This window comes from Dama dama, chromosome 2 (genome assembly GCF_033118175.1).
Source record: "Dama dama isolate Ldn47 chromosome 2, ASM3311817v1, whole genome shotgun sequence".
NCBI lineage: Eukaryota > Metazoa > Chordata > Mammalia > Artiodactyla > Cervidae > Dama > Dama dama.
The window spans coordinates 25856878-25884536 of NC_083682.1; the positions used below are offsets into that span (position 1 = coordinate 25856878).

Genomic DNA, 27659 nt, shown 5'->3' on the forward strand with positions numbered 1-27659 from the left:
AGTATTCTGGCCTGGAGACTTCCACGGACTGTATAGTCCATGAGGTCGAAAAGATTCGGACTTGACTGAGCAACTTCCACACTTTCACTTTCACAGAAATTCTTGAGAATTTAAGTTAAAGGAGAAGTATTTATATTACATGAAATTGGTAACTAGGAGGTCCAAACTTTTTTGCATTTTTATTAAGCATTTGTTTTGAGTTTGGGTTGAGTCATTTGATCTCTTCCCATGTCTTCTTTAGGGCTCCACCCCATTGATTTATTTTGAATATTATAAAAGGGCAGCTTTAGCCTGATAGGAGCCCAATGAACTCAATGAATACCTGACTGTGGTTTAAGTGACAGACCGTGAAAAGGAACTACAGGGATAATTAGACTCAATCCCTTGGTTTCATTTATCCAGAAGGTATATAAATGATCTTTAAAATGACTTCTCAGGATTACAGCTATCCATCCTTCACTTTAATGAGCATCAATGAGCTGGGTATTGATCGGAACCCAGTGACTTATGACTTTGGCCATCACAAGTATCCAATTGGAAGATACCGGGAGTGGCCTTGTTTCTCAAAAGCCATATTTATTCTTCCAGTATTGTATATCAAAATTCAAGGTCAGAGTGCTAGCCTGCCATAATTTCCAATATATGAAGGAGTGCCAGGTGTCAAGGATCTTTCTTTTTTTTTCCACCTTCAGGACATACATTTATATATACACAAGTGAAAGGGCAGCTGCCTCAGAATAGGCAGTAAAACTTTGATTCATTGAAATATTAAGAACAGTCCTTAGTTCCCCTCAACATATACATGTTGAGTGGCTACTGTGTGTCAGGCATTGCATTAGGCTCTGGGGTTATAGTAGAAAACAAAGCAGATGAAAGTCCTTGGTTTTGTGGGACTTACATGCTAGTGATACCTTCTGGCTAATTGTATTTTCTGGTGAACTGAATAACAAATACCTGTGAGTCATTCCATTCATTGGGCATCTTTTATGTGCTTTTTAAAGGCTTTATGGCACCTCTTTGGGGAGTAGGGAAAAGCAGGTAGAAAAAGCTTCCTAAAATGCCTATCCCAGTGTTCTTAAGAGTTGAGAAAACTCAGGTGGCTCCTGGAAGACTGAAGTCTTCCCAGATGGGTCATAGGCCTGAATGTCTATTACTCTGAGCAAATTCTAAAAAAGGGGTAGATGAGGCTGAGTGTATACTAACCAGCCTGTCTCTGGTAGTTAGATTTTTAAATAATGTCCTGCCACTAGCTTGCTTTCTTATTTTTCACTTCTCTCTCAAGGTAGAAATGCTGGAGGAAAAAATAAACCCATTGGAGGTAACAGTGAACTATATTTAAGTACAGGTGTTCTAAAACCTTAGTGTCATGGGAAACTGTTTCTGTTATCCTTTTCAGATTCTTTTTTTTAATGTCTTTTCATGGACGTTTTAGATGTTACAGTCATTAAAATCGAATGTGATATATACATAATTTTGCAAGCACTTACTGAGCTGTAAGGATACAAGTGTGGAAAACAAAATCTACATGTCTGCATAGCTGGGGGAGGCTAGAAAAGGAGTTACACATTAGGTGGCTAAAAGCAATACAGAGGCAGTTTCCAGGGTGCTGGTAGACCAGAGAGACCTAGTCGGCCTTATCTTTTGAGAGTGGTGACATGTAAGGGGATGTGGGATTGGGAAGAAATCTTAAAAAGTCTTCAGAGAAGGCGAATCTGTAGTTCTTTACTGTGAAGTCCTAGCTAGGTTTCTGGGTTAAACTCAGATCAAAAAGGAAAATTTTATTTTATATATTTTTACATAGATGATAAAGAATATGTATAATTGGATTAATGATTGCTACCATACAAAGAGGGCTTCCCAGGTAGCTCAGAGGTAAAGAATTCAACTCTCAATGCAGGAGACCTGGGTTCTGTCCCTGGGTTGGGAAGATCCCCCGGAGAAGGAAATGGCAACTCACTCCAGTATTCTTGCCTGAGAAATGCCATGGACAAAGAGGAGCCTGGTGGGCAGCAGTCCATGGGGTCGCAAAGAGTCAGACACAACTGAGCAACTAAACAACAACCATACATAGAACTCTCACTGTGTGCTAGGTACTGCACTAAGCCTTTTACTGGCATCATATAATCTTCTTTTCATAGCTCCTCCTGTAAAGTACATGGTATTAGCTCAATTTTGCAGATGAGCCAACTCGATTTTATAGGTGAGGCAATGCAACAGAGAGGTTGTGTTACATGGCTAAGATCACACAGCTCAGAAGCTGTAGATTTGGGCTTCAAACTGGAGTATCTTTGCCTCCAAGCCACTATACCTACCGCCTTTCTTGTAGCACTGCAGTTGCAAACTCAGATGCTCTAGCCTATATCTTACAAGGGTTCCTTTAGACTGAGGATGAAATACATTCACCATGGGCAGCTGGGCCTTTCTTCCTTGTTTTCATTTGATTTCCAGCTTATGCAGTTCAGTCTCTTTCTATCACTTCTCTAAGTAGGTCGGCGCTCTTTTGACTTCAATAGAGTATGTTCCAGATTTAATCTGGACTCACTAAATGGCACGGGTATGTCATTTTTAAAGTCTCACTCTCTTGTTTTTCCATTGGGAATAGGATCCCAATGGGAATAAGATCCACTTTGGGAATAGTATCAGGACAGGCAAAAGCAACCTTAATATTTCTGGCTAAAAATGGAGTGAGGTGCTACCATCTGTGGCTTTTGTCCCCAGGAACTGCACTATGGCTACATGGATCTCACTCTGAAGCACCCCATCTTTTGTGGGGAAGTTGTGGTTGCCTTTTCAGAGCCTAGAGCACAGTCACAGCTCAGCCCATTTCCCAGTGTGCAAACATTTCCACCCTGCCCCATCACTCCAAGACTGTCGCCAGTGCAGTTGTCTCTGCCTTAGATGACAGCGACCTTGCCCCAGCTGTCCCTGGAGGACAACAGCTCGATGAGTTAAGTCCTGAAGACTGCTAGAAGCGTCTCAGTATTTCACATGCCTGTGCTGGTTGGACAAACCCCAGAATGGGCCTTAGGATTTGCTTGGCCTCAAGGGTCTTGAACATCACTGCTTGTGGTGTCTGTGATGATTATTTGTTTTTCTGACCTGTGTTTCTTTTTTCAGCAAATGAGAAGATCGAAGACATCAATGGCTGTCCAAAGAACAGATCTCAAATGGTAAGTGATACATGAGCAGTGAGTGTCTGTGTTAGCTTAGTAAGCCCCGCCTCTAAATGATAGTGCCTGTCTTGAAAACTTTCACACCATGATCTTTACTCTGGGGGATTATATTAATAAACTAACAGCCATTTCCAAATAGCCATGGTTTGCCTCTCTGACATTTGTTGGCGTTTGCTGAAAAATAACTGTGATTTTTACGTAGGTCGTGAGACAAGGAAAATGAAATACCGTCCTTGCTCTTAGAAACAAGTTATGCAGAACTGGTGCAAACATATCCTTGTTTAGAACTTGGGCCGCTAGGACTCTTTGCTTTTTCCTCAAGGACCTACAACCATATCTGTTTGTGTGTGGTGCTGGGGCACAGACGGAGTGATGGTATCATACGACCCAGAAACTGGGGCATGTGTTCTGATTGCCTTTAAAGGTTAGAATGATGTGAAATCAGAACTGTGACAGGCAATGTGAAATGTTTGATCGCATCCAGACCAAGCACAACATGACCATGACAAGTGACATTCCCTCTGGTGTGATATGCTACGCTCTGATATTATAGCTTTAAAAAATCTTTTGAAATCTATTTTATTCTTGTTTCATGTTCTACACATAAATCTTTGACTTAAAATTTATGATCACTGTTGAGTTCAGAGACCATTGAATGGTGATACTCAAGTTTTTCCCCTTGCAGTGCTTTTCAAATGTATTTCCACACACACACACAAAAAACTGTATTCACAAAAGTCTTTTAAGATGACACTGTGATACTTGTTTAAAATATGAAGGTGGCAACTGAAGGACAGTTTTTTTTTTTTTTTTTCTGGATCTTAATTTGCTTCCAGAAATCTTAAAAACAAACAAAAAAAAGACATAATTTGTTTTTCTAACCTCACCCTGCTCCTGTTGAGTGGGCACAATTGGATAGTTTCATTCCAGAATACACTGAAGTGATTGGCATTCCTTGGGTTTACTGTTTAATTCTCTGAATTGTTATCCCAATGAGTGGACCGATAGCCTTTCCAGTCAACCTTTTTTTTTTTTTCACACACACAGAGTTTCTTGTTATAAAGAGGAGTGATTGTCCCTGGTGGGGGTGGAGGGAAGGGCTGTCATTTTTCATGTTAAATTCTAAAACAAGTTTCTCTTTTTCCGTTGTTTTACTAGAGACTGTGCTTCTTCTTGTTTGGCCCAGAGAGCAGCCAGTCCTCACGTAGGAAAGTCCCCGTGCAGACATCTCATGGCTGTTTTGTCTTGTGGGAAAGCTTGGCTGCTATTTTTGCTAAAGCTACTGCAGCTGTCTGGTGTATTAATAATTGAGAAAATTTGGAAGATAGAAGACTTAATTTTAGTGCAGGCATTTTACATATGCAGTCATAGCATTACATGACAGAGATGTAGTTATTTCCTTCTGGGATAGAAATGGATGCCTTTGTTCCAGTCCTTTATAATGCAGATGTAGACCTGACAGGTGAACGTAGTGAACCTTTTCTTGTGTTTGGTACATCTGTATTTTCTGTCCCTTCTAGTTGAGATGTTTGTTGTTAAAGTCTACTTTGAAGCTTAAGAGGTAATACCCATCACCTCGGATTCTTCTGTGCCAACTTAGTAAATATGTATCAATGCCGCATGGCACCAGCAGTTTTGTGGTTTCTCTATAACTCTTTCAGCTATGGAAATCTTGGGATTTTTTTCTTTTCATGGACTGTCGGTTTTGTTTTTTTTTTTTAGAACACTGGAATATGAAATTCTAAAATTGTCTATGATAATTAGTTCCAGCTTAGAGGTGGGGTGGCAGACCAGGTCTGGTGGTGAAAGTGGCAGAGGATAGTTCAGCAGACAGGATGTGAGTCCAGGGAACCGTCAGTACCTCTGCCACAGTCCCTCCGTCTTGTGGGAAGTGAGGAAGATGAGGATAGGGCTACAGGGACCCTGTCCTTGCACCTACATCACAGACAGTGACAGATCCCGCAGGCAGCACTCGCTTCGGGCACACAGCCCGCGCTGCTTACACACAAGCACAGGTGTTGTTCCGGCCGGTAGGATGCTGTCTGTACACCCGTGTGGGCGCGTGCATCCTGCTCGTGGGAAGCATCACTGGGGGATATAGCAGAGTGGACGAGCCACCATTTCTAGATTCCTAGAAGGCCAAGCTCCCAGTTAGGGCAGTCGGTGATAAAGATTTGTTGTTGGCTAGATGTTGCCTATTTGGAGGAGACCAGAAGGCACTGCATACAGAGAGCCTCATGTTGACAAAAGGAAGATGACACGGTGAGGGGAGGTTTGGGGAGCGTACCTGCCGGGAAGGTAGCTGTGACTCATTGGAGCTAATGTTCTCCCACCCTAAGAGAGCAGAGCGTCTTCAGGGGCCTTAAATAATGGAGACAGAAACAGGTTTGCTTCAGAGCAGGGGGAATGGGTGCTATTCCAGTTTTCAAAGTGAAAGTGAAGTCGATCAGTCATGTCTGACTCTTTGCAACCGCATGGACTGTAGCCTACCAGGCTCCTCTGTCCATGGGATTTTCCAAGCAAGAATACTGAAGTGGGTTGCCATCTCCTTCAGTTTTCAAGGGGCAAATTATTTCATTAACTAATTGGTGGGCCGGCACGAGAGCTTCGATTTTGCAGGTGGGCCACCTCCTCCTCTTCTCCATATTCCCTTCCTCCTGACCCCACCAGGCTACCCAGCGCTCCACTGTTGAACTCCTGCCCTTCAGGTTCGGCCTCAAGTTCTGCTGTCTCCCCAGAGAATGTGGAAGTGAAAGTGCACAGCTGTGGCCTGTGGTCTAGAGAAGCCAGGGGGCCTTGGTGCATAAACATTGTGGGTGTGACACTGTGTGCTTTTAGCCCATCAGTCAGCCGAGGCTCACCAATGCCAGGCACTGGGCTAGGCCTCCTGAGTGCCCAGGTGAAGGAGATGGGATCCCTGTCCTCAGGGAGCTCAGTGATGAGTGGGCAGGAGACCAGAGAACAATTTGAACACTAGAATAGTGCAGCTGTTCCCATAGACATCTATGCATGGCACATGGGGGCACCGTTCCACTCCAGGACAAGGGGAGCTTTAGGAATGACTGCCCAGGGGTGAGTCTTGAAAGGTGAGAGGGTTCACCATGGGGAATAAGGAATGGAAGAGGATTCCTTTTTCTGGCTGTTCACCGAGGGTGTCACGGGCCCTGCAGAGGCAGGTTTTGCAGCCTTTGCTCAGGGATGCTACCACGTGCCATCAGCTCTGTCTGGTGAGACTCTTCTGGGCTTTTACCAAGGTCAGCCCTTTGTCTGTTGTGTCTGAGGTGACGGATGGGGCCTGGAAGAGCCCAAACTAAGACAAACCCATAGACATGGCCGTCTTTTCAGGCCTGGACCAAATCTTCTGTAGTTATCGTCACTCCCCAGGTGGCAGTGTTTCAGGGAATAGCTCCATCTGACCTGGAGTGAAGTTTTCTAAAGGAAAATACCCATGGTAATCAACCCCTGTGGATGGAAGTTCAACTGTGGGGTGTGGGGAATGGTGGTTAATATCAGCACTCACATGTATCCATGCAGTGCTTTAAGACCTTTCACACTCACAGGAAAGCATATCACTTCCCAGTTCTTTGTAAAGACCCTGGTGCTGGGAGCAGAGGGCTGTCCTCAGAGACAGGCAGAGCCAGGGCCATCGGAATCTCTTGTCACTCTCATAGCTCTCCTAAAACAGGGCTGCATCTGCAAGCGAGATGCAGGGAGCATGATGGTGGCTTCCCTTTCCTGAGCAAGCCCAGCCTCAGCTTGTGTTGAAGGAGTCCTTTGCTCTCTTTCAGTCCGACCTAGATGCTTTGGGGGCCAAATCCTCGGAGATGGAGCTGTAGAAACAACACTCCCCCCCACCCCACCACCTCACCCCTCAATCCATCCATTTGGCCCTTAAATAGGTTTGTGTCTGTGCATCAGAGCTGGTTGAAATGTTTTGTCTGTTTAGCATTGCCATGGCAACCCTTGGGGCATCTTTTTGGCTTTCAAGTGGTGTGCTGAGCGGAGTTCTGTGTGTGTTTGGAAGGAGAAACATTGCTTGGAGCGCAGCCAGCCGGCGCTGGGTCTGCCAGAGCCTCGCGCCTTGAATCCACTCTACTCCAAGACTCTGCCTCACTTTGGAGCCCAGGAGAGGACGCCACAGGGGGTGACTTTCTGTTTTCATCATTATTATTTTAAGTAGTTTGGCTTTGTGTTGTTGGTTCAGAGAGGTGCAAAGTTAGCAAAGCAGCGGGTCCTCTCAGGCCCTTTCAGTGGAAAGTCCCGGCCTGTTTTCCCCTTCGGCTCTGGCCTGGGGTCATCTGGGGCCTCCCAGTCCTGCCTTGCCCGCTCACCTCCTCCTGGGCCCTCGGGGAGTCTGGCCCTCTTCCCTCAGCCCTTCTAGACCTGGGGCCTGCCTGGGCTTGGGAACCAGATAGGCCACCTTCTGATTCCTTCTCTGCTGTCTGTGGCCTTGAGCTAGTTATTTAACCTCTGGAAGCCTCTATTTCCTGTTCTTTAAAGTGGGCTTGATAATAATACGAACCTCATAAAGTTTTTGTGAGGACTAACGAGGCCGTGAAAGTGATAATAATAGATGACAGTAATAACAGTGGAAATAAACTCTAAGGCCCATCAGAGTGTTTGCAGTGCGCCAGGCTCCTAAGCACTTCACAGATACCCTCCCAGCAGCCCTCTGTGGTGGGTGACCTCATTGCCCCCGTTCTCCTGAGCACCTGGTCAGCACTCAGTCAAGGGTGTTTCTCCAGTCATGATGATGCTATTAGTCATTCATGAACAGGGGGACAGAAACGCTTTAGGAAATCGGAGACCTACTGGCTCTGTCCTTCCTGGATCACTCACGCCCTGGGATTTTGCATACGGTGTGAGCCACTCAAGGATCACAAAGGCCTCTGGGGCTCCACAGACCCCACATTTGATGACCCTGCTGCTTAGGGCACAGGTCTGCTCCTCACCCTGTCCTTTCAGGCCCCTATGGACAAAAGTCAGCACCTAAGTTCCCAAAACCAGAGGAATTTGCCCCTAACTCACTCCAATTTTCTTGACTGGAGAATTCCATGGACAGAGGAGCCTGGGGGACTGCAGTCCATGGGGTCGCACAGAGTCGGACACGATTGAGCCACTAATTTATTTATAGAAGGATAGCATATTGGCTTTCAAACTTCTGTTCCATGAGCAGAACCCCTCCCATTCCCCCCAAAATAAAATGATATGTGGTACCCCACGTGTAAAAGTAATAAAAAACTGAATGACTGCTTTACATGGAATTAGGCAGCTCAGGGCAGGACCCTCATAGATCTCCCTTTGACCTGCCTTTTCCCTCCCCTTCCCCACTGTCACATTTGCCCCTGAAGCCCTCTTTTAGAAGACCAGCTCCTGAAAATACCCAGTGCGATGAAGCCTAGGGCCCCCTACCATGTTCCAGCTCTGGTTAGGTCTAGCCCATCCTGTGGGCCTCCTAAATCTCCTCTAGGAAAAGAAATCATTAACTAGACCATGTTCACCTCTGACTTGTGGAGGTTACAAGGCATCCATCCGGGCCAAAAGCATGGATCCTGGAGGCCAGCTGCTCCTGGCCTAGGACATGGTCCTCAGGCTCCCAGGGGACAAGTCTGTCTAACAGGGTGGTTTTTAGGGGACTCATCTCTCTAACAGGGTGGTTTTAAGATGTGCATGAGACGATCTGTATGATGTGCCCACGTGCTGTTGGGCACAGAGGAAGCATGCAGCCAATGTTAGCTCTTAATAGGGTGATGTTTTTTCAAGATACCTCAGTATTTTTGCCTGGAGAATTCCATGGACAGAGGAACCTGGCGGGCTATGGTCCATGGGGTTGCAAGGAGTCAAACACGAGGAAGCATCTGAGCATCAGTATTTTTAAAGAAATAGATATTTTAAGAATGGCCTGCTTTGGGTGAAGGGTTGGCTAAACAGTGTGGCCCTGGGCCATCCACTTGGCCTCTCAGCACTGCTCATCCTCCCCCAGGAAATGTGGGCAATAATAACAGCTTTATGATTAGAGGCAATAAACAAATGATTATTGTTTTTGTTTTGTACATCGAGATCAAACTTTAGAAGGTTAATTTTTTGCCTCAGATCACTCACCTAGGAGGCAGAGTAGGAGTTCAAACCCAAGACTGTCTGTTTTGAGAGCCTATGATGGTCATTTTTGCAACAGAGGACAGAGAAGGGATGTAATAGTCTCCACCTCCCAGTCCCTGTTCTCCTTGTTCTCATTGGTGGACACCGTAGAACCAGCTGGATTTAGCCGGGAGTTAGCGAGAAGACAGGAGAGTATTTCTGGAGAAGGCCTGAGTTGACCTGTTGATGGAACTCAAGAGCTGGAAAAAGGGGTAAGTGGCCCCCAGCGAAAGGCAGTCTCTTGAGACGCCCAGGGAGAGCCCTGGCGCCAGGTAGCTCCAGCTGCGTTCTCCATGGAGCTTCGTGGGCCAGGGCAAGACTGTCTGCAGCGAGATCAGGTTTCCAGCCCCAATGACCTTGAGCCTTCCCAACAGCTGTCAGAAAGCCAGCCACATGCCTGGGGAGTGTCTGAGATGCTTGGGCAGCTGAGTTGCCTCATCCCTGGGCCCTTGGACCTATTTTTACATGGCCCTAAGGCCACACACATTACAGAACCAAGAAGGAATAAAGAAAAGTCCACAGGTCCCCTAGAACTTAAAGCGGAGGGTTGGAGAATCCAGGGCAAAGATGGGCAGGAAGCACCCACTGCTTCCTTTTCAAATGGTACAGCCAGTATCTGTTATGGCCAGCATTCTCTTTCAAAGATGACGGCCATCTCCACGTCTGTCTCTTACCTCTTTGGTCACTTCTCTGTTCAAAACCATCATTAGCTCCCCACTGACCTTTGCATCCTCTTGACTACACAAAGAAGGGCCTTCACGATCTAGTCACTGCTGTCTCCTGCCCCTTGGCCACTCAGACTGTATCCTTAGCCACACTGGAACCTGGAGTGCCCCACGGAGGCCCTGTACTCTCATGCCTTCCACTTTGATGCAAGATGTCCAGTCTGATGACTGTTCCACCTGGGTAGTGTGACCTTTAATATTCAGGTCAGCTGTTAAGTGATTGAGATCATTAGGTGTCTTCTGCCCCTGTGTCCCCAGATGTCCTGTGCCTGCATGTGTCATAACTTGCTCTTTGTGGTTATCATTGAATTGTCTCCTTAAAGGAGATGCTATGTCTTTCACCTGAGGATCTAAGCATCTATCACTTAAAATACTAGCATATATTAGGTATTTAATAAATGGATGGATGGATGGACAGATGGAAAGACCAAAGAAGGAGCTGGCTTGGATGTGTCCATGGGGTTAGAGGATTATAATACACTGTTATTCTCGTGTCATTATCTACTGTTGACTAGTGATTTGAGTGTTCACTTGGAAGTTCTTCATGCAGTTTAAGAAATGGATATTTAGCACTATTCTAGAAGTGTCTTTCCTTCTCTTAATTCTTTTCTCCCTTAGTTTATTCAGAAGATCCAAATAGGACCTTGTAGCTAATTTTTCATTTACTGAGTTATTTTATGTTGCTTGAGGTAAGAGTTTTGAGGCATCCTTACAACTACCAGAGATGGTTAACATTGATAATGAAAGTGAAGGTAATCACTGTTCTAAGTGCTTTACGTATGTTAGTTCACTTTATTCTCATAACAACCCAATGGAGTGAAGAACATATCTTGTTCGTTCCACTAAAGGGTATGGAGAACTTAGACTATGATGCCATTTACTGTGCTGTGCCAGGGGCCAAATGTGAGTCATGTTAAAGAAACTTTTGGCCATTCCCCCTCATTCTGTAGAGCCTAGGGTTTCTGCCTTTGTCCCTGATTCTCTCAGGGTTTTGTATTATCATATTGTTACTCGCTCAGTTGTGTCCTACTCTTCGAGACCCAGTGGACTGTAGCCCACCAGGCTCCTCTGTCCATGCGATTCTCCAGGCAAGAATACTGGAGTGGGTTGCCGTTTCCTCCTCCAGGAGATCTTTCTGACCCAGGGATAGAACCTGGTCTCCTGCATTGGCAGGCAGATTCTTTACCATCTGAGCCACCAGGGAAGCTATTATATTAATAGCAAATCCTTATACACAAAAGTGGAACAATGTTCTAGACATTTTATTTTCATTATAAATGATTTTTTTTATCTTCATAAAACTCTCTGAGAGCAGATACCTTTATTATTTCCATTTCACGGATGAAGAAACTGAGGCAGAAAGGGGTTTAGTAACTTACCTTAGATCACATAGCTAATGAGTGACAAGCTGAGGTTTGAACCCTGGAAGCCTGACTTTATTTCCTTTAGTCTTATACTAGTCTACATATAAGGAAATAGATTGAAGATGGAAAAAAAAACCTGATGTGGAGGTACAAAAATTAGATTTGTGATGCTATCTCCTTGTGTAAGGAAGGGCAGAGTTTGGGGATGAGGCATTCCATCAGAGAAGAAGATTTGGGATGTGGAAGAATAAGCCTGGACCCCGGAATCAGAAAGACCTGGGTCTCACATACTGGGCAGGTGTGCTGGGCAAGCTGCTGAAAACCTGAATCTTTTTCCGCATCTGTAAAAGGTAGATAATTACGGACGCTACCTCTAGGGTGGCCAGAGATGAGTGAGAGGTGGTAATAAAAGCACCTGGCATCATCCTGGTTCATGAAGAGAGCATATGAGACTGTCATTCCCTTCCCTGTTTACGAGTTCCATCTTTCCCAACTATTGCTTGTGCTTTAAAAAGGTTTTTCCAATTCAAAAAGTAGGTACTGGTGTGGTAGGCTGAACAATGGGCCCCCAAAGATGTCTCCATTCTAATCCTTGGAACCTGTGAATATGTTCTTTTAAATGATAAAGGGGACTTTCAGAGGTGATTAAATTAGGGATTTGGAGATAGGAGGATTATCCTGGATTAAATGAGCGGGCCCAGTGTGATCACTGGGGTCCTTCTAAGACAGGAGGCAGGAAGGTGAGAGGGAGAAGATGTGACCATGAAACATAGAAGCAGGGTCAGAGGAGAGAGAGGAGGAGAGGAAGGAAAAATGAGAGGCAGGGGGAAGGGCAGAGGGAGAGAATGAATGAGAGAGAATGAGGTTGGAAGATCCTGTTGCGTGGACTTTGAAGATGGAAGAATGGGGCATGAGCCAAGGAATACAGGTGGCCTCCAAAAGCTAAAAAAGACAAAGACGGATTCTCCCCTAGAACCTCCAGCATAAGCGCAGCCCTGCTGACTCCTTGATTTTAGCCACTAAAACTGATTCTGGACTTCTGACCTTCCAGAATTGTAATAAATGTATGTTGTTTTAAGTTATGAAGTTTGTGGTCGTTTGTTAAAGCAGCAGTAAGAAACTAGTACACTATGGGATTGAAGCAAAGTCACTGACTGTATTAGGAAGCTATTTAGGTTTATAGCAGAGGCTCGTTTTACCACTGTGAGCCCCTTGGTTTCTGAGTTGATTGGAAGTTGCTTCCCTTCATGGATCACTTCAGAATGGAGATTTGCACATCTGTACACTTACCACAGATGTTCAAGCTGGATTTAGAAAAGGCAGAGGAACCAGAGATCAAATTGCCTACATCCTCTGGATCATCGAAAAAGCAAGAGAGTTCTAGAAAAACATCTATTTCTGCTCTATTGACTATGCCAAAGCCTTTGACTGTGTGGACCACAATAAACTGGAAAATTCTGAAAGAGATGGGAATACCAGACCACCTGACCTGACTCTTGAGAAACCTATATGCAGGTCAGGAAGCAACAGTTGGAACTGGACATGGAACAACAGACTGGTTCCAAATAGGAAAAGGAGTATGTCAAGGCTGTATATTGTCACCCTGCTTATTTAACTTATATGCAGAGTGCATCATGAGAAACGCTGGGCTGGAAGAAGCACAAGCTGGAATCAAGATTGCCGGGAGAAATATCAATAACCTGAAATATGCAGATGACACCACCCTTATGGCAGAAAGTGAAGAGGAACTAAAGAGCCTCTTGATGAAAGTGAAAGAGGAGAGTGAAAACGTTGGCTTAAAGCTCAACATCCAGAAAACTAAGATCATGGCATCTGGTCCCATCACTTCATGGGAAATAGATGGGGAAACAATGGAAACAGTGTCAGACTTTATTTTTTGGGGCTCCAAAATCATTGAAGATGGTGATTGCAGCCATGAAATTAAGACGCTTACTCCTTGGAAGGAAAGTTATGACCAACCTAGAGAGCATATTAAAAAGCAGAGACATATTAAAAAGACGGACCAACAAAGGTCCGGCTAATCAAGGCTATGGTTTTTCCAGTGGTCATGTGTGGATGTGAGAGTTGGATTGTGAAGAAAGCTGAGCACTGAAGAATTGATGCTTTTGAACTGTGGTGTTGGAGAAGACTCTTGAGAGTCCCTTGGACTGCAAGGAGATCCAACCAGTCCATCCTAAAGGAGATCAGTCCTGGGTGTTCACTGGAAGGACTGATGTTGAAGCTGAAACTCCAATCCTTTGGCCACTGATGCGAAGAGTTGACTCATTGGAAAAGACCCTGATGCTGGGAGGGATTGGGAGCAGGAGAAGGGGATGACAGAGGATGAGATGGCTGGATGGCATCACCAACACAATGGACATGGGTTTGGGTAAACTCCGGGAGTTGGTGATGGACAGGGAGGCCTGGCATGCTGCAATTCATGGGGTTCAAAGAGTCGGACACGACTGAGCAACTGGACTGAACTAAACTGAACACTTACTACAGGTCATTGCAGGAAAGTGTGGGAAGGTGAAGGCCCACATTTAGTCTCCAGCACTGTGACCATGTTGTGGACCACCTCAGATACTGAGCTGTCACGGGAATGGCAAGTGCCATTTAATCTACTATTTAGAAGCAGATACACAGTATTCTTGATGCTGAATAGGTACTATGCTCCTCAGCTAATGTGCCTTTGTCTTGTAGTCAATATGACATTTAAGCACACTTTATGAGAGACATATTTTATAAGCTAGGTAATCCATCAAAGCTTTGTAGTACATATAGTGTGTGTGTGTGTTTTTTTTAATCTTTTAGTTCAATGAAAAGTTCCATATTTGCAGCTAGGTATATGGAAAGTGCTCAGATAATGTTTGTCAGATGAGTGAGCTAAACAATAAGCGGTCCAGATCTCTGGGAGCTTTCCAGAGAGTGGGACGATGGTATCTGTCAAGTTTTAATATGTGAAATATACTATGAACTTTTAAATGCTGTCAAGAAACTTGAGTCATCCTAAGCCCCCAAATTTTCAAATCCAGTCTTTTCTTTCTCAGTTTTTAATTTTAACTTTGTTATAAAGGTGTGTGGAAACGACGCCATGATTGGAGGTTTAGCAAAGCCTCTTGTGCCCTGCTGCTCCAACTTTAGCGAACAGGGGGATCATCTGGAGGACTTGTTAAAATAGTGCTGGGCCCCACCCCTAGAGTTTCCGATGCAGTAGGTCTGGGAAGGAGCTGGATAATTTGCATCTGTAACAAGCCAAGCTCTTGGGTGATGTAAAAAAGTTCTCTTTGGGGATATGACTGCAAACATGCATTTCAACATCTATCGGTTTGCAAAGTTCTTTAAAAATTTAAAAGTTAATCTATCTAAAGGTTAATTTTAACTAATTTTTTAAGGAACATTATATATTTTTCTTCTTTCTTAAATTTTTTGATATTATTTTTTAACACCAAAAACATTTTGCACTGGGGTATAGCCAATTAACAGTGTTTTGATAGTTTCAAGTGAGCAGCGAAGGAACTCAGCCATACGAATACATGTATTCATTCTCCCGCAAACTCCCCTCCGATCCACGCTGCCACATAACATTGAGCAGAGTTCCATGGGCTGTACAATAGGTCTTTGTTGGTTATCCATTTTAAGTATAGCAAACACTGTGTATTTTTGATTGAGATATAAATGACATGTAACGTCACATTCATATCAGGTGTACAAACATAATGATTCAGCATTTGTGTATATTGTGAAATGATCACCACAGCAAGGTCTAACTAAATATTTTGAATGAACCAATCACTTTACTTTTGAAACGATGCGGATGCATTAGACATCCTCCTGTCTGAGAACAATGGTAAGTTCTAAGTTGGTAGGATCTGAACTGTACTCGTGGCTGTGGTCTTGGAGTTTGTCTTCTCTACTTTCCAGCTCACCTAAGCTCTGTGACCCTTGGTTTCCTCCATTGAAAACCCAGGTGATAATCCTTTAGCACGTTGTCCTTAACTGCCTGGCATTAACTTCTTTGAGGGTGAGGTCCCTGTCATCTGCCCATACCATAACCTGGCATCTGCTAGATGCTCAGCGAATATTAACTGAAGAAATTCCCATTACACCTACTTTGAAACTGAGGCATTTTAAGTGTCAACATGTGGTGCTCAATACGGTTAAAGAACTTAGCAAATTTGAGACGGAGAAGGTGGGGAGAGGCGAGCTTCAGATCATCCTGAGCTGAAGGAGAAACTGGATGGTGATTTATAACCGTGTGGACTGTGCTTTATATAAAAGCCATCTGGCTTCATGCTTAGATCCATCTCCCTGTGCATGTCTTCATGGGCTTCTTATGTTTAAGCCTAGCTCAAAGGGGTGTTTTTCCTGTATTCATCTTTGTATTTTGTTTGTTTATTTTTCTATGAACCAGAACTTAGTGAGAAATTCCTGTTGGCCCTTTGGTAAGGCATAGTTAGCCTGTGGTGCCTGCACTGGGAACTGGTCAGTAGAGGATTGCCAATGTGCTCACTTAAGCAAAGAGTAGAGAACAGTGGCCAGCAAGCTGAGTTCAGGTTCCAGAAGCCCTTTTATAAGAAAAACGAAATGGCTGCCAACAGTTAGATAAAAATCAATGTTCTTCACAAACAGTGATCTTCCAACTTTTCTTAGGGGAAAAAAAAATTGGCAGTCCTGGACTGATACTCCACAGGTAAAACTTGACTAAAACTGGATATCACCTGCCTCCTTTAGGTATATGTAGACTGCAAGGAGATCAAACCAGTCAATCTGAAAGGAAATCAGTCCTGAATATTCATTGGAAGGATTGATGCTGAAGCTGGAGCTCTAATACTTTGGCCACTTGATTTGAAGAGCCAACGCATTGAAAGAGACCCTGATGCTGGAAAAGATTGAAGGCAAAAGGAGAAGAGGGAGGCAAAGGATGAGATGGTTAGATAGCATCACCAACTCAGTGAACATGAGTTTGAGCAAACTCTGGGAGATGGTGAAGGACAGGGAAGCCTGGCATGCTACAATATGTGGGGTCACAAAGAGCTGGACACAACTTAGCGACTGAACAACAACAGCAACAAGGTGCATTAGCCATACTCCCCACTATTCCCTATTGTCTTACACCCAGGCTTTTTACCTTAGTTTTTGCCTACCTGCTTCTTGCACATATTTGAGGGTTTTTTTTTTTTTTTTTTTACCCTCAAACTGTTATGTTCTCATAATTTATAATTCCTGAACTTTCTTAGGAGATCTAAACTCTGGCATATGGTGGTTTAAAAAATCCCTGGTTGGGGAGCATTTTGATATCAAAATAATGCCTGTAATCTTTATATTGATTTAAATAATTCCTTCCCTAGAAGATTTCAAAACACTATAAAAAAACATCAGTATCGTCCACAAAACCTGTCCTAAAGGATGTTGGAGAAGTCACTCCCTCCTCTGTGAAGTGCTCTTCATCTTTCTGATGTAAAGATTGGGCTTAGTTTGGATGGATTAATTATTTGCCTAACTTTCTCCAAGCAAATGAATGACAAAACTGGGTGATTATTCTTCTCCGCAGTGATACTGAACTCCTGCTGTTTGGTTGTTAATGCCCATGTGAATAGGCTTCATAGCTTACAAAACATCGAGTAAGTGTTCACATTCCAACCCTGCCATTTAATAACCGTGATTTTAGGAAGGCATTTAAACACACAATGCCTACATTTCCCCATATGAAAAGTGATGATAATACCTACCTTATCTAGTGGTGAAAATTAGTTGAAATAATAATGTATGGAGAAGAATCTAGTCCAGTGTTTCATGTTTTCTGAGAGTATAAATATTAGTTTCTTGGGAGGAGTCTATAAGGCTTTCAAGAAAGGGATAATTATCTCCATTTTACTAAAAGGAAAACTGAGGCTTGGGGAAATTAAGTACTTTGCTCAAAGGGAGCCACAAACCTCTGAGAAACCTGTGGTTCCTCAGATTTTACCTCTGGTCCTGAGAACTCCTTGACTCCCATCTCTTAGCACCAATGCCGTCACGATGCCAGTGATGACCCCATGGCATGAGTTGGCTTTTCCTGCCTAGTAGATTCCCACATTGGTGTGAACGTGGGAACAGTCATGTAGAGTTGAATAGGAGGGCAGAACCTGACCAGAACTTCTTCTTTCTCACACTTTCCCCTGAAGGAACATGAAGGCGAGAGGAGAGGACCTGTGACCTGGGCTTCCCTTCACTATTGTGAAGGGTGACTAGTGCTCACCTTCTGTGGGAAGTTCCGAGATGAATCAACTTGAAATGAAAGTCTTACCCTGGCCCCAATCTGCTTCTCTAAGGGGAGAATGCAGAAAAAATTCTTAGAACCAGAGCAAAGGGCCTTTAAGGGGTTAGCTTATAGATGCTGTATTTTTTCTTTGTGTATATATAAATCAAGATGTATCATCATCAGTCTTGTGAAACTCCTTGGAGAGACACTTGCAGAGATTTGATTCTGAGTCTCAGAATTTATAGATTCTTTGTCAGTGGCTATAAAGCACTGAATTTTCATGATGACCTGGCAATATAGTTTTAGCTTTTAGGGGGAATCATCTTCCTAACATGTTGATAACAGAGAGAACCATATGAAATAGCCAGTATTTAACCATTTTCTACCTACAAAGATGGCAGTTTTATCTGGTTCAGTTAAATACTTGACAAGGATGGAAATAGTAACAGATTAGCATTATATGACAAGTTAAGGATGGTCACTATTTCTTCACAGATGCACTAGCAGTCTTGTGGCCTTGGGAAACTTGACGATATCCTGTAATAGAAACCTTCCTCCTCTCATTTGTTCTCCTCTTTCAGTGACTTTGCCCACACCTCAGACATTCTAGCAGTGACAGTAAACAGAGTTGAGTTACTTTAATTCTTGATTATATTCTTAATTACTTTTAATCTCATATACTTTTTGATTGGTTGACAAGTAGCTCTTTGCCTTGATCACAGATTTTGAAACTTGAAACTATTGACCAGATCTAGTTTCTTGGTGTACTACTTCCAAAATCTCCCAAATTCTTTATTAATGATCACTAGGAAGCCATAACAGCTTGTGAATAAAAAAATGGATTTAAGTCTAATGTATGTGAAAGGTCCTAGTATTATGCCTGGCATGTGATAATAGTATTATGCCTAGCAGCATCTGAAATTGGAGTGGGCACAATGGTGATTTTTTTTTTTTTTTTTGGCCACACCTCATGGCTGGTAGAATCTTATTCCCCAACCAGGGGTTGACCCCAGACCCTCACAGTGAAAGCACAGAGTCCTAACCACTGAATTGCAAGGAAATCCCCAAATATGCCATTTCTTGTTTTTCTTAATGGCTATTTTTAAATTACATCTTCTGCAGAAATTAACACTACAGGTGATATGTATTGAAACAAGGAGAGGATGACAGAGCAGTTGGCTTCCCTTCCTTCCAGTCTTCAACACAGTGAGAGTGCGAAGTCTTGCAGGATTCTGAATTGGGTATTAAAGCATTTAAATGTGTCTGCTTGGCTTTGCTTCCCTGGTTATCTGTGCTACCAGGATACATCTTGCACTCATTTATTAACATGTCATGCTAGCCTTGGAATTGTGGGGCAGGAATCCATGGATCAGCTTTGCTGTTGTTTAGCTGTGTCTGGCTGTTTTGCAACCCCATGGACTGTAGCCCACCAGTCTCCTCTATCCTTGGGATTTTTCTGGGCAAGATTACTGGAGTGGGTTGCTATTTCCTCCTCCAGGAGATCTTCCTGACCCAGGGATTGAACCTGTGTCTCTGCATCTCCTGCACTGTCCTCCTCTTTACCACTGAGGAAGCCCAGTCCATGGGTCAGATACTCATGAACAACCCACAAGGACCATAAACAATGGACGTTGGCAAGTTGGCTGAGCCACAAAACTGAGTTTTTCAGGTTAGCATGAGGCAACTGGTCACCAAGCTGGCCTTCATCTACAAATTAATTATCCCATGACTCTGTTCTTTTGTATGTGTTGGTTTTGTGGGTGATATGATAGATTCTAGTGGTATCTCCACAACTGAGGATTTACTGCACTCTTGGGGTATATCAAGGATCTACTGTTTTGCTTTGTTTTGCATTTATGGTCTGCTGCCTCTTGAAGACTTTGTGGTGTCTTATGAGTTTAAGCGTGGGAATATGACAAAAATCGGAGAAGGCAGTGGCAACCCTCTCCAGTATTCCTGCCTGGAAAATTCCATGGACAGAGGAGCCTGGTGGGCTATATTCATGGGGTCACAAAGAGTCAGACACGACTGGGTACACACACAAACATACACACACATGCATGACAAAAATACAAAACAATCCCAGGCTTTCTAGAAAAAGCCCAGGGGTTCAGTGACAGACTTTCGAGCAGGTGAGCTAATAGGTCTAAATTAGCCTGTATCACCTTTGTTTAGTGGGCGTGATATTTGCTTAAAGTCTGCTCTTGCTCGGGAAGCTGTCTTTTCCAGAAAGGAAGGACCACACTGTCTCATCACCTCTGTTTTGCCCTTTCCCTGGAGCAGGGCCTGGGAGAGAGTAAATACTCAGTCATCACTTTTCCAGGAATGAATGAGGCTGCCAGGTTCCAGTTTGTCCCTGGGTGAAATTCGCCAACAAGTACTGCTCTTCCCCATTCATTTGAGAGGCAGCCATGGGGTCTAGAAGTTGGAATCTAAGTCTGTATCCTTCTCTGCAGGTAAATTCAAGTTTTTATGCAAAAAAAAAAAAAAAAAAAAAAATTGATTCTTCTTCACAAACTACTTGTGTAAGGCTTAGGACTTGCCACGTAACTTAACAGAGGAGACTTTGACCTGAGAACTTTTTGGATAGAAAACACTGATTCCAACAGGGTCAAAGTGAATTTTTGCTTCAGGGAGCCCATTCGTAGAGAGGCCACACTGTCATATAATTTAGCAGATCTCAGAATGTCTCACAACCCCAAATGATCTTTCACTTTCGGAAGATGACTTGAGTGTCTGGTACTCTGCCATTATAGGATTGTATAAACAGCATTTTTAAAGGTCTGTGTAAGGTCATTTCAGTTCAGTCGCTCAGTCATGTCCGACTCTTTGCGACCCCATGGACTGCAGCCCACCAGGCTTCGAGCTTGCTCAAGCTCTTGTCCATCGAGTCAGTAATGCCATCCAACCATCTCATCCTCTGTCGTCCCCTTCTGCCTTCAATTTCCCAGTATCAGGGTCTTTTCCAGAGAGTCAGTTCTTCCCATCAGGTGGCCAAAGTATTGGAGTTTCAGCTTCAACATCAGACAGAATGAAAACCACAATCACAGAAAACTAATCAAACTGATCACATGGACCACAGCCTTGTCTAACTCAATGAAACTATGAGCCATGCCGCGTAGGGCCACCCAAGACGAACGGGTCATAGTGGAGAGTTCTGACAAATGTGGTCCACTGGAGAAGGGAATGGCAAACCACTTCAGTATTCTTGCCTTGAGAACCCCATGAACACTATGGAAGGTACCAGACCCTTGACTTATGTCAGTCCATGGACTCAACAGTACTGCTATGAGATAGTTATTAATATCATCATTCCTGTGCTACAGATAATGACTTTGAGACTTGACACAGTTAACAGTTTTCTTAGGTTTTTATGAGTAGTTTCTCAGGGAACTTGAATCTAGTGTAGAGTTCAATATCTGTATCAATAGATCCTATCCCCTAATAATTGTGATGGAATGCAAGTCCCTCCAGGAGAGGGGATAGGTGGGGGGACAGTAGCAGGCCCTTCTGTCTTGGCGTGAGGGGGTTTATCAACATCTTTGTTAAAAGACAGTTACACATCAGGTGATGGAGAGGGAAAACTCAGGGGGAGGAATGGAAGGCAGACCAGTTAAGCTTGTCTGATTCTCTCTGTTTTGCCAGAGGCCGACTCCAGACACAGCACTGGGTGTGTATGGCCTGAGTGCTGTTGCCAAGGGACATTGGTATCAGAAGTGACAACACGCTAACAGTAAACCCAATTACTGGGTACCACATACACACATCCTCGCATATAATCACCACCACCACCCTGTGTGACTGGTGTAACGCCCATTTTACAGATCGGGTCATTGAGGTTAAATTGCTGCCGATCATAATTCAGTAAATGGCAGAATCAGGATTTGCACCCAGATTTGTCTGACCCCAAAGCTTGTGATACCACTCTATGGCAGAAACTGAAGAGGAATTAAAGAGCCTTTTGGTGAAGGTGAAAGAGGAGAGTGAAAAAGCTGGCTTAAAACTCACCGTGCAATAAACTTAGATCATGACATCTGGTCCCATCTCTTCCTGGCAAATAGATGGGGAAAAAGTGTAAACAGTGCATATTTTATTTTCTTGGGCTCGAAAATCATTGCGAATGGTGACTGGAGCCATGTAATTAAAAGATGCTTGCTCCTTGGAAGAAAAGCTATGATAAACCTAGATAACATATTAAAAAGCAGAGACTTCACTTTGCTGACAAAATCCCTATTGTCAAAGCTATGGTTTTTCCAGGGATCATGTATGGATATAAGAGTTGGTCCATAAAGAAGGCTGAGCGCTGAATTGATACTTTTGAATTGTGGAGCTGGAGAAGACTCGAGAGTCCCTTGGACAGCATGGAGATCAAACCAGTCAATTCTAAAGGAAATCAACCCCGAATATTCATTGGAAGGACTGATGATAAAGCTGAAGCTCCAATACTTTGGCTACCTGATGTGAAGAGCTGACTCACTGGGAAAAACCCTGATGCTAGGAAAGACTGAGGGCAGGAGGAGAAGGGGACGACAGAGGATGAGAAGGTTAGGTGGCATCACTGACTCAATGGACATGAGTTTGAGCTAACTCTGGGAGTTGGTGATGGACAGGGAAGCCTGGTGTGCTGTAGTCCATGGGGTCACAAAGAGTCAGACGTGACTTGACTGAACAAGAGCAACAAAGCCTGTGTTTTATCCTGTAAATATCACTCCTTAAGCCCTCATCACTCTCCTTTTAGCATCTATGTCAGCTCTTGACAGAGACCTCCACTTGGAATAATCCCTTTTGGGAGTGCTAGGAGGTTAGGGATCGTTACTCTGACAGTGTAGCAGAAGAAATGTGCAGAATGCCGTCCTGAAGGAACACACACAGAGGCGTCCTCTGGGCCTCTCCCATGATGCTGACCCCCGGGGCACTTTCGCCTTCAGGAGGACCACTGAGTCTGGAGGCAGACACACTGCAGAGCTCAACTCTAACCGTCTGATCTGGGGCCTCCAGATCAGACGAGGGCTGACTTGGAGAACTTAGCCATGGTGCCCCTTCCAGGTCTCCCTGTTTCAAGGGAAAAATTGAGAAGTCAGAAAATAATCAGGCAATGAAACAATTCTAGGCAGTTGGAAGCAAAGTGGAAAAAGATAGCTACTGGAGGAATTCGAGATTCTTGTTTTCAATTTTCTTCTCTTCTCGAGAGAGTTTTTTTTCGTTTCCATATGGACTTACCCATTTGCTGTAACAGCAGAGAGGCCCCTATAAAATTTTGTTAAAAAGGAATTCTTGACAACATCTTAGAAAGCCCAAGTTATAAATATCTTAAAAGATAAGGAGGATACCATTGCCAAATTCAAGGAAGGAACTGGGCAAGGCATTAAAGCAGCACAGAAACAGTCTGACAGAAATGCTCAAGCCCCATCCAGCCCGAGTCCCTCATTCTGAAGCTTTCTCTTTCAAAGCCACCAAGAGAGCTAGAGATGAATTTCTGAAAGCTTTGAAGCTTGAATGGCCAGAGTTGAGACAGAAGATATGAAACGCTGTAGCCAAAGATGGCCTTATGTGTCTGCCAAGCACGTAGCAGCTTGTGGGTCTTACAAGGGAGATACTCCTGAATGTTTCCCCACCTGGGAGAATATGAACCCCGAGCATACCTTCCTTCTTTCTGGGGTTCCCTTCTAAAATTAGGACTGCTTTGTCCAGGCCCTGCTACTGCATCCTGTGGTGGTGTGCACCCCCAGGACCGCACTGTGGCCCATGACCACATGACCATTTGAGGCTACTGAACACTGACATCGGTGGAGAAAACTGTGAAACTGGGCAATCACGCATCAGGTCATGGTCCCCAGGAATGCAGAATCAAAAGACGACACTGGTGAGACAGGCATTCAGGAGGGCAGTCCCCCAGAGTACTTTTGGGTCTGGTTTCATGGTTGGATTTCTTTTCTTTTTTTCCTTCTATTTTTGTTTTTGGAAACTGGCAAGAGGAAGGAGTGTCAGGAAAGCACGGAGGCCTGGTAGATAGGAAACAGACCTTCCCAGTAAATGTGACCACAGGCGCGGCCCTGCCCTTCCAGCCCTCCCCATCTCCGTGCCCAGCCCGGATGTCACTGGAACCCCACCTTGAAGGCACTGCTCGATCCATCCCTGACATAGCACAGCTCATCCATCCTGAGGCTTTCAGACCAGCCTGGAAGGGCTTGGCCTGGCTGCTGTTGCCATGGTAATGGAGTGTCAAGGCTTCCCTAAGAACAAGAAGGACCCTTGCCTTTTCTCCGTTTCTGCTTCTGCTCCTGAGTGTGACCCAGTGCTCTGCTTTTCCCCTGGGTCCTCTCTCTCTGCTCTTCTCCATTGCGTCCTGGCCTCTAGCCATTTTGACTCTCTTTTGGGTCCCAGAGTGTGCGAGGCTGAGTCCTGCATGAAGACTGTCCGCCTTTAGGTCCCCTGTGATCGGCATGTTCTTCTCTTTCCCATCTCGGTGCCTGGCTCACTCTTACGTCTCAGCTCAGATTTACCTTCAACAAACATTCTTGAGTACGTACATTGCGCCCTATGCTCTTCTGGGTGCTTGGGGTTACATCAATGAAGAGATCAGACAAAGTCCTAATTTCTGTGGATCAACTTTCTGTCTCTTCCTTGAATTCTCACCTGACCCCCCCATCCTTCCAGGCTTGATCAAGTCCTTTAGTACATGACAAATGCTATCGGTGTTCTGTTTGTTTAATGCCAGTTCCCCTACATTAGACTCTAGGTTCTACAAGGTCAGGAATTATGTCTCTAATTCACCACTGTATACCCAGTACCAACACACTGCCTAACACCCTGAAGGGGCTTAGTAGATATGGGTGAAGAAATGGATAAATAGATGGATGAATGATAATTCTTTTTGTTGACAAGTAGCAGTATCAGGTGTGAGGAGCACACACACTTCTGGAAGGAAGTTGTTTGTGCTAAGAGGCTCAAGAAGCAGCTACACTGTTTTTCAAGTCAGTGGAACTTACAGCTTCTTGCTCAGCCTTGCCTGAGGTCCAGGTGTCCCACTACTTAAGCTCTAGGCTTTTCATGTTTGGTTTTTCTTTATTGACTATGACCAAGCCTGACTGTAAAGCAGCATCTGTTTGCCTTCCTTGTCAATTTCATCTTCTTGAGATGGAGACCTCCAAGGGGCTTGGTGAGGAACTAAACTCGTCAAAACTAGCACTGCATTCACTCGGTCTGCTTGGAACCCTACCTTCCCCTGGGCTGCGGTAGAGATGCTCTTCATCTGGATTAATCAGTTTCATACACTTTGCAGTCAGCTATGCTGGTATTCAGAGTAAAATGCTACCATGACAACTGCCACAACAGATGGTATTTGATCAGTCTCTAAGCTACAGAGGAGATATACAGCAGTGCTTCTGAGGTTTGCATATTTTAAGTTATCATGAGACCCGGTCCAGCCTTAACCATGACTGAAATGTAAAGTTTTCCATTTGCCTCCAAGCCCCCTCCCTTCTCTTTCCAGTTGTTTGCCATTTGTTTTGATTTTCCTTGCTCTCTGCCTGGCCTGGATGTAGATGTATTTCTGCATGTGGGAGAGCTAGGCTACAACATAGTTGGTCCATGGAAGTTGCCCTGCAGGTCTCATGTTTAGAGACTGTTGAGAAGCTATTCAACTATGGGATGGAGATCCTGGCAGAGAATGGGGGAAAGGCTTAAAATTGCCAGCCTTTCTCTCTTGGATGTTCCTGGACCACAGAGGGTGGAGGCCACGTATCGCCCCAAAGCAAGGGAAACCCTGGGAAGTGCATCCTGGTCTCACTGTGTCCCCTTACTCTGCCCTCTCTTTCATCCAGCTCCTTTCTCCTCCCAAGGTCTCTGGTGTTGTGGTCCCATTTCTCAGCTTCCCGTCTCCACCCCGGCTAGCGTTGCAAACTCCAGGAGCTTGATCCCAGAGCTCCTGGACCCATTTCCATGTCTACAGCCACAGCAGCCTCCTCACCCAGCGCCCCTCCCCACCCCCTCAGCAACACTGGAATGTCAGACTTTGCACAGATATTTTTTTTCAGCCAATTTTGGAAAGCAGTTTATATTGGCCGCTATGTGTTAATGAACAACTTCGGTTCTATTTACATACTTTGCTGGTGAAGAGTCTTTTCCTTTGCTCTGCCTCTCAACTTTAACAGGACCCGCATCCCACACTAGATGTCTGGATCCCATATGAGCCACGAGGCTCTTTAAAGATGGGCAGGCACCTCACTGTGCTGTGATGGGAACCCCAGGGGCTGCCCCTGGCCAGTCCCCTCTGGGGATGCTGTGGTGGGAGTTTGCAGCCTCAGTCATATAGGAGGCTGGATTATTTACCTGAACAGTGTTTATAAGAAAACTGTAAGGTGATTTTGAATCACTAGAGAGCCTGGATCAAAGAAACAGTCTCCCCTTCTGATCTCATTCCAAGTGAAGCGGGAGGTTGGAATCCACATCTGACCTTGCTCCCCAGCCCCATGCCCTTCCTGGGGTACAGATGAAAAGAGTGTGGGTCTCCACCGCCTTGTCAGGCACGAGTTTTAACCTTAATGGAACATCATTAAAGAATGGATTTGAAACTTAAGGAATGTGTTTTGAACTCCTCCTGTGAGCAGAGAATTCATGGTAGAGGGGGGAAAAAAATTCAGGGCGCTTGACGGGCTTATGAATCGTCTTTTAAATGATGAACCAAGCTCTTATTTTTAGGTTTTACGTTTTCTGGGAGTGCAGCTCAGCCATCTGGATAGTGTTCCCGTTTCATCTCCTCTTTAGGAGAAAGCATTCCTGGTGCCTCCTCTCTTTACCTAATGGAGGGAGATCCTAATGTTTCCCTTGTTTATTAGATGCTCTGATTCTCCTGGAAACGGAGGGGAGTCGGGGTGTGTGTGGACCCTAAAGAGGAGGATTGTGTAAATGTGGACTCCTGGACTGGGAGGAGAGCTCTGGACCAACTCTCACAAAAGGATGGAGCATAGTACCTGGCACAGAGCAGGCATCACATAATTACCTTGATTGAATGAGTGATTAAAAGAATCATCTCAGATTTCTCATCCTTGGCACTGCTGACATGTGGGGTTGGATAATTCCTTATTGGGAGGGATCTGTGTTAGTAGCAAATGTAGCCTCTGAACACTAGATGTCAGTTCCCTTCAGGGAACTGACAACCCCGAATGTGACCAGATGTGGCCAGATGCCCCCCGGAGGGGGGGGTGCACAAAACCCTCCTTTCTTCGTCTCCTTCACTCAGTGAAGAACTACTGATCAAAATTATGAAATTTATTGACAGAGTGATAGGGCTGTAAGAAAAAAAAAAGAATCAATGAGAGATGAAGTATTCTAGGTAACCCATGTATATTATTCCTCCCCTTAACAGAATTTAGGACTTCCCTGGTAGCTCAGAGGATAAAGCATCTGCCTGCAATGTGGGAGACCCAGGTTTGATCCCTGGGTTGGGAAGATCCCCTGGAGAAGGAAATGGCAACCCACTCCAGTATTCTTGCCTGGAGAATCCCATGGACAGAGGAGCCTGGGTCGCAAAGAGTTGGACATGACTGAGCGACTTCACACACTAACAGAATTTAACATTTAAAAAGAAAACCCATGGATCAATTGAAATGTACCAAGGCTAGCCTTGCAAGAAGAAATTACCATGGACTTTAAATGATGGCACATACATCAAATGCTCCATAAATGTGCTCCTTGGAAGGGAAGTTCTGTAGAATTGCCACGTTGTAAGAGAGCAGAGCTTTTCCTGACTATGTTGGTAGGCGTCCTTTTTTATGTGTTCAGTGTCACATTGCCACAGTATTGGTGAAAAACACTTAAACCTACCCATCTCAGCCCATCCACGTGACACCTCCCAGGGTAAATAACAAGCATACTATTTTTGATTTTTCATTATCAGGTTCCAGGGCTGTCAGCTTTTTTCTGCTTCTCATTTTCCACAGGGACATAATTGCCAAAGCCTCCCTTTGGAGCTGTGCACCACAAGATAGTAAAAAGAAGTAGGTTTGGGTCCTGT

At 44.5% G+C, this 27659-nt stretch overlaps 1 protein-coding gene across 6 annotated transcripts in view; it reads left to right on the top strand.

The window, feature by feature from the left end:
• Window positions 1-27659, top strand: part of NAV2 (neuron navigator 2) — a 417005-nt gene that overhangs the window by 137488 nt on the left and 251858 nt on the right. For all 6 annotated transcript variants that reach the window (XM_061167929.1, XM_061167935.1, XM_061167940.1 and 3 more), the window contains exon 3: window positions 3118-3170. In XM_061167929.1, coding sequence (XP_061023912.1) covers window positions 3118-3170 — 53 coding nt within the window. The remainder of the gene's footprint in view (window positions 1-3117; window positions 3171-27659) is intronic.